General features: G+C 53.9%; 1 protein-coding gene across 1 annotated transcript in view; it reads right to left on the bottom strand.

Annotated features, from left to right (window-relative positions):
* The window catches only part of LOC108789755 (motile sperm domain-containing protein 1-like), an 8,600-nt gene continuing 1,773 nt past the window's right edge, over window positions 1–6,827 (bottom strand). The window contains exons 3-6 of the mRNA XM_018559839.1: window positions 5,917–5,992; window positions 3,082–3,296; window positions 2,841–3,005; window positions 1–52 (exon numbers count right to left, since the gene is read on the bottom strand). Of these exons, the coding sequence (XP_018415341.1) occupies window positions 21–52; window positions 2,841–3,005; window positions 3,082–3,296; window positions 5,917–5,992 (488 nt within the window). The 3' untranslated portion in view covers window positions 1–20. The remainder of the gene's footprint in view (window positions 53–2,840; window positions 3,006–3,081; window positions 3,297–5,916; window positions 5,993–6,827) is intronic.

The raw sequence follows: 6,827 nt of genomic DNA on the forward strand, positions 1-6,827 counted from the left end.
ACCTCTAATCCGCCATCTTGTCAGCTTTGTAGGAACACCATGGTGAGGAGACCTGTGGAGGGCATACAAGAAATCATGAGAGACAGGAACAGAAAGAACACTGGGGACGGGACCCGGGAGAGCCAGGGCCATGGGGACGGGACCCGGGAGAGACAGGGCCATGGGGACGGGACCTGGGCACTGTCTCTTCCAGGGAGGAAGCTCTGGAGAGACAGGATCATAGGGAGGAAACTCTGTAGAGACGGGATCATAGAGAGGAAGCTCCGGAGAGCCAGGTACACACAGAGGAACAGAGCGGACGCTTTGGAGAGAGAAGATCATAAAGAAGAGGGTCTGAAAAGATGGGATGGAGGAGAGAGGGCCATGGGGACGGGACCCGGGAGAGAGGGCCATGGGGACGGGACCCGGGAGAGCCAGGGCCATGGGGACGGGACCCGGGAGAGACAGGGCCATGGGGACGGGACCTGGGCACTGTCTCTTCCAGGGAGGAAGCTCTGGAGAGACAGGATCATAGGGAGGAAACTCTGTAGAGACGGGATCATAGAGAGGAAGCTCCGGAGAGCCAGGTACACACAGAGGAACAGAGCGGACGCTTTGGAGAGAGAAGATCATAAAGAAGAGGGTCTGAAAAGATGGGATGGCAGAAAGAAGACCCTGAAGAAACCCGGATCATAGAGACGGGGCTCTGGAGAGGCGGGATCATAGAGATGGGGCTCTGGAGAGGGAGGATCACAGGGAGAAATCTCTGCAGAGATGGGATCTTAAAGATGGAACTTTGGGGAGAGATGATCAGAGATGGGAATCTGAAAGGACAGGATCATAGAGATGAAGCTCTGGGGATGGGATTATAGATAGTAAGACCTGGAGAGATAGGGAGAAGGCTTTGAAGAAATGGGATAACAGGAAGGATGCTCCTGATAGGAAAGGGTAATAGATGGCTCTGGAGAGACCGCATAACAAGAATGGTCAAATCCAGAGAGAAGGGATCATGCAGAGGGGAGTAATATGGGATCACAGAAGAAGGCTCGGGAGAGGTGCAATCATAGAGAAGAATCCCTAGGGAGAGATAGGATTACAGAGAGGACTCTGTGGAGGAGAGATACATTGTACAGAGAAGGCTCTGGAGAGATGAGACCATAGAGAGGACACTTTGGAGAAAGGAAGCTCTTGAGATGGGATCATACAGGGGAGGTTCTGGAGAAAAGAAATCATAGAGAGGACTCTATGTAGGGATGGTATCATATAAAGAAGAATGCTCTGAAGAGATGGGGATAGAGGAGGCTATGGAGAGGAGATCATGAAGAGGAGGCTAACCAGAGATAGCTCAAAGACAGAAGGCTATGGAGAGATGTGATGACAGCGTGGAGAATGTGGAAGGATGGGATCATAGAGAGGAGAAGGTGGAAGGATGGGATCATAGAGAGGAGAAGGTGGAAGGATGGGATCATAGAGAGGAGCACGTGGAAGGATGGGATCATAGAGGAGAACGTGGAAGGATGGGATCATAGAGAGGAGAACGTGGAAGGATGGGATCATAGAGAGGAGAAGGTGGAAGGATGGGATCATAGAGAGGAGCACGTGGAAGGATGGGATCATAGAGGAGAACGTGGAAGGATGGGATCATAGAGAGGAGAAGGTGGAAGGATGGGATCATAGAGAGGAGCACGTGGAAGGATGGGATCATAGAGGAGAACGTGGAAGGATGGGATCATAGAGAGGAGAAGGTGGAAGGATGGGATCATAGAGAGGAGCACGTGGAAGGATGGGATCATAGAGGAGAACGTGGAAGGATGGGATCATAGAGAGGAGAAGGTGGAAGGATGGGATCATAGAGAGGAGCACGTGGAAGGATGGGATCATAGAGGAGAACGTGGAAGGATGGGATCATAGAGAGGAGAAGGTGGAAGGATGGGATCATAGAGAGGAGCACGTGGAAGGATGGGATCATAGAGGAGAACGTGGAAGGATGGGATCATAGAGAGGAGAAGGTGGAAGGATGGGATCATAGAGAGGAGCACGTGGAAGGATGGGATCATAGAGGAGAACGTGGAAGGATGGGATCATAGAGAGGAGAAGGTGGAAGGATGGGATCATAGAGAGGAGCACGTGGAAGGATGGGATCATAGAGGAGAACGTGGAAGGATGGGATCATAGAGAGGAGAAGGTGGAAGGATGGGATCATAGAGAGGAGCACGTGGAAGGATGGGATCATAGAGGAGAACGTGGAAGGATGGGATCATAGAGAGGAGAAGGTGGAAGGATGGGATCATAGAGAGGAGCACGTGGAAGGATGGGATCATAGAGGAGAACGTGGAAGGATGGGATCATAGAGAGGAGAAGGTGGAAGGATGGGATCATAGAGAGGAGCACGTGGAAGGATGGGATCATAGAGGAGAACGTGGAAGGATGGGATCATAGAGAGGAGAAGGTGGAAGGATGGGATCATAGAGAGGAGCACGTGGAAGGATGGGATCATAGAGGAGAACGTGGAAGGATGGGATCATAGAGAGGAGAAGGTGGAAGGATGGGATCATAGAGAGGAGCACGTGGAAGGATGGGATCATAGAGGAGAACGTGGAAGGATGGGATCATAGAGAGGAGAAGGTGGAAGGATGGGATCATAGAGAGGAGCACGTGGAAGGATGGGATCATAGAGGAGAACGTGGAAGGATGGGATCATAGAGAGGAGAAGGTGGAAGGATGGGATCATAGAGAGGAGCACGTGGAAGGATGGGATCATAGAGGAGAACGTGGAAGGATGGGATCATAGAGAGGAGAAGGTGGAAGGATGGGATCATAGAGAGGAGAAGGTGGAAGGATATAAAGATCGGCTACTGTACCTAACACGTAAGCTGCAACAAGTTTCTGGACGACGGACACGTGGAGGTTCTCATGGAGGACGCTCCGGGGGTCTCCATGTAATGGAAGCATCAGGACCACCAGAGACACCAACCCCACCAGAACGTACAACCCGAACAGACCGGGGGACAGCGGGGGTGGGACTCCTGCGGAGAGACGTGTACAGAGTTATACTGGAGCTCCCTCTTCTCTGCTCTGACCATACAAATGGATTCCTCCTACCGCGGCGCACGGAGAAGACCTGGGATGGCGGGTGCCACTGGGGCGCCTCACTGATGGCTCTCTCTCTAGACTGGGGTCTGGTGGGATGTAACGTGACTGGAATGTCCTTCCTCCCTCCCACTCCTCGTCCTCCTCCGCCTTCTTCCCAAATCTCCACCCGAAACTTGTCTCTGCTGCCGTAATGCCGAGCCCGGATATCGCGGTGCCGAGTGACTCTGCAGGAGGAGGAACAGTGACAACGGAGGGGGTTCAATATTCTGTCTGTGCTTGTAACTACACCGCGGTATATGTCAGAGCTACATCCATGTATAATAATAGTGTGTGACTGCGGGGGGAGGGGACATTAGAGTGTAAGCTCCTCTGTCCAGAGGCTGATGTGACTGTGGGGGAGGGGACATTAGAGTGTCAGCTCCTCTGTACAGAGGCTGATGGGACTGCGGGGGGAGGGGACATTAGAGTGTCAGCTCCTCTGTACAGAGGCTGATGGGACTGCGGGGGGAGGGGACATTAGAGTGTCAGCTCCTCTGTACAGAGGCTGATGGGACTGCGGGGGGAGGGGACATTAGAGTGTCAGCTCCTCTGTACAGAGGCTGATGGGACTGCGGGGGGAGGGGACATTAGAGTGTCAGCTCCTCTGTACAGAGGCTGATGGGACTGCGGGGGGAGGGGACATTAGAGTGTCAGCTCCTCTGTACAGAGGCTGATGGGACTGCGGGGGGAGGGGACATTAGAGTGTCAGCTCCTCTGTACAGAGGCTGATGGGACTGCGGGGGGAGGGGACATTAGAGTGTCAGCTCCTCTGTACAGAGGCTGATGGGACTGCGGGGGGAGGGGACATTAGAGTGTCAGCTCCTCTGTACAGAGGCTGATGGGACTGCGGGGGGAGGGGACATTAGAGTGTCAGCTCCTCTGTACAGAGGCTGATGGGACTGCGGGGGGAGGGGACATTAGAGTGTCAGCTCCTCTGTACAGAGGCTGATGGGACTGCGGGGGGAGGGGACATTAGAGTGTCAGCTCCTCTGTACAGAGGCTGATGGGACTGCGGGGGGAGGGGACATTAGAGTGTCAGCTCCTCTGTACAGAGGCTGATGGGACTGCGGGGGGAGGGGACATTAGAGTGTCAGCTCCTCTGTACAGAGGCTGATGGGACTGCGGGGGGAGGGGACATTAGAGTGTCAGCTCCTCTGTACAGAGGCTGATGGGACTGCGGGGGGAGGGGACATTAGAGTGTCAGCTCCTCTGTACAGAGGCTGATGGGACTGCGGGGGGAGGGGACATTAGAGTGTCAGCTCCTCTGTACAGAGGCTGATGGGACTGCGGGGGGAGGGGACATTAGAGTGTCAGCTCCTCTGTACAGAGGCTGATGGGACTGCGGGGGGAGGGGACATTAGAGTGTCAGCTCCTCTGTACAGAGGCTGATGGGACTGCGGGGGGAGGGGACATTAGAGTGTCAGCTCCTCTGTACAGAGGCTGATGGGACTGCGGGGGGAGGGGACATTAGAGTGTCAGCTCCTCTGTACAGAGGCTGATGGGACTGCGGGGGGAGGGGACATTAGAGTGTCAGCTCCTCTGTACAGAGGCTGATGGGACTGCGGGGGGAGGGGACATTAGAGTGTCAGCTCCTCTGTACAGAGGCTGATGGGACTGCGGGGGGAGGGGACATTAGAGTGTCAGCTCCTCTGTACAGAGGCTGATGGGACTGCGGGGGGAGGGGACATTAGAGTGTCAGCTCCTCTGTACAGAGGCTGATGGGACTGCGGGGGGAGGGGACATTAGAGTGTCAGCTCCTCTGTACAGAGGCTGATGGGACTGCGGGGGGAGGGGACATTAGAGTGTCAGCTCCTCTGTACAGAGGCTGATGGGACTGCGGGGGGAGGGGACATTAGAGTGTCAGCTCCTCTGTACAGAGGCTGATGGGACTGCGGGGGGAGGGGACATTAGAGTGTCAGCTCCTCTGTACAGAGGCTGATGGGACTGCGGGGGGAGGGGACATTAGAGTGTCAGCTCCTCTGTACAGAGGCTGATGGGACTGCGGGGGGAGGGGACATTAGAGTGTCAGCTCCTCTGTACAGAGGCTGATGGGACTGCGGGGGGAGGGGACATTAGAGTGTCAGCTCCTCTGTACAGAGGCTGATGGGACTGCGGGGGGAGGGGACATTAGAGTGTCAGCTCCTCTGTACAGAGGCTGATGGGACTGCGGGGGGAGGGGACATTAGAGTGTCAGCTCCTCTGTACAGAGGCTGATGGGACTGCGGGGGGAGGGGACATTAGAGTGTCAGCTCCTCTGTACAGAGGCTGATGGGACTGCGGGGGGAGGGGACATTAGAGTGTCAGCTCCTCTGTACAGAGGCTGATGGGACTGCGGGGGGAGGGGACATTAGAGTGTCAGCTCCTCTGTACAGAGGCTGATGGGACTGCGGGGGGAGGGGACATTAGAGTGTCAGCTCCTCTGTACAGAGGCTGATGGGACTGCGGGGGGAGGGGACATTAGAGTGTCAGCTCCTCTGTACAGAGGCTGATGGGACTGCGGGGGGAGGGGACATTAGAGTGTCAGCTCCTCTGTACAGAGGCTGATGGGACTGCGGGGGGAGGGGACATTAGAGTGTCAGCTCCTCTGTACAGAGGCTGATGGGACTGCGGGGGGAGGGGACATTAGAGTGTCAGCTCCTCTGTACAGAGACTGATGTGACTGTGGGGGGAGGAGGGGGGGCATTAGAGTGTAAGCTCCTCTGGTGCAGGAGTACAATGCTACCTGTACACTGCCATGGAACATGTCAGCGCTATATAAACACAGGACACCCATGATGGATCGGAATTGGAATGATTGGCACTCACATGTCAATGCAGGAATTTGGCTTGACCAGCCCTTCAGCATCCACCACCGTGTACCGCAGGGGGGCCGTGGAGAGAACTGCCAGGGACAAGGGAAGACACGGATCAGAGCATGGCATTATGGGAGCGTGGAGGACACATATGAGCAAAGCCTTAAAGGAAAACTCCATGTTTGTTAGAAATATAGATGATTGCTACAACCGGCCATTATATGGCCCTTTAATAGTATATACACTTCCTACAATAGCCGGCTGTAGTGACAGTGGGGCAAAAATCCAATGTTCTTAGTGTCATTTCTTGTCTGGTCACATGATCTTCACATATGATGGGCTGTAGTAATAACAGGTTCATTCATAAAGAGAGTGAATGGGGGCAATGCCACAATATGGCCAGCAGGTGGCGCTGAGGATCACAGGATATAATTAGTATAATACCACAATGTGGCCACCAGATGGCGCTGAGGATCACAGGATATAATTAGTGTAATACCACAATATGGCCAGCAGAGGGCACTGATGATCACAGGACATAATTAGTGTAATACCACAATATGGCCAGCAGAGGGCGCTGATGATCACAGGACATAATTAGTGTAATACCACAATATGGTCAGCAGGTGGCGCTGAGGATCACAGGATATAATTAGTGTAATACCACAATATGGCCACTAGATGGCGCTGAGGATCACAGGACATAATTAGTATAATACCAGAATATGGCCACCAGGTGGCGCTGAGGATCACAGGAAATGAATACATATGAGGAAGAAGAGATACAATGTAACAATCCTGGAGATCTCTGGAGGGAATCAGCTGATAAATGTAACTATTGGTAACAAGAAATAAACTTAAGACACAGATTAACCAATCAGGAAGCCCACAGCTGAATTGTGGCAACTGCTCTGGTCCTAAACC

Source organism: Nanorana parkeri, unplaced genomic scaffold (assembly GCF_000935625.1).
Source record: "Nanorana parkeri isolate BGI_ZX_2015 unplaced genomic scaffold, ASM93562v1 scaffold416, whole genome shotgun sequence".
Taxonomy (NCBI): Eukaryota; Metazoa; Chordata; class Amphibia; order Anura; family Dicroglossidae; genus Nanorana; species Nanorana parkeri.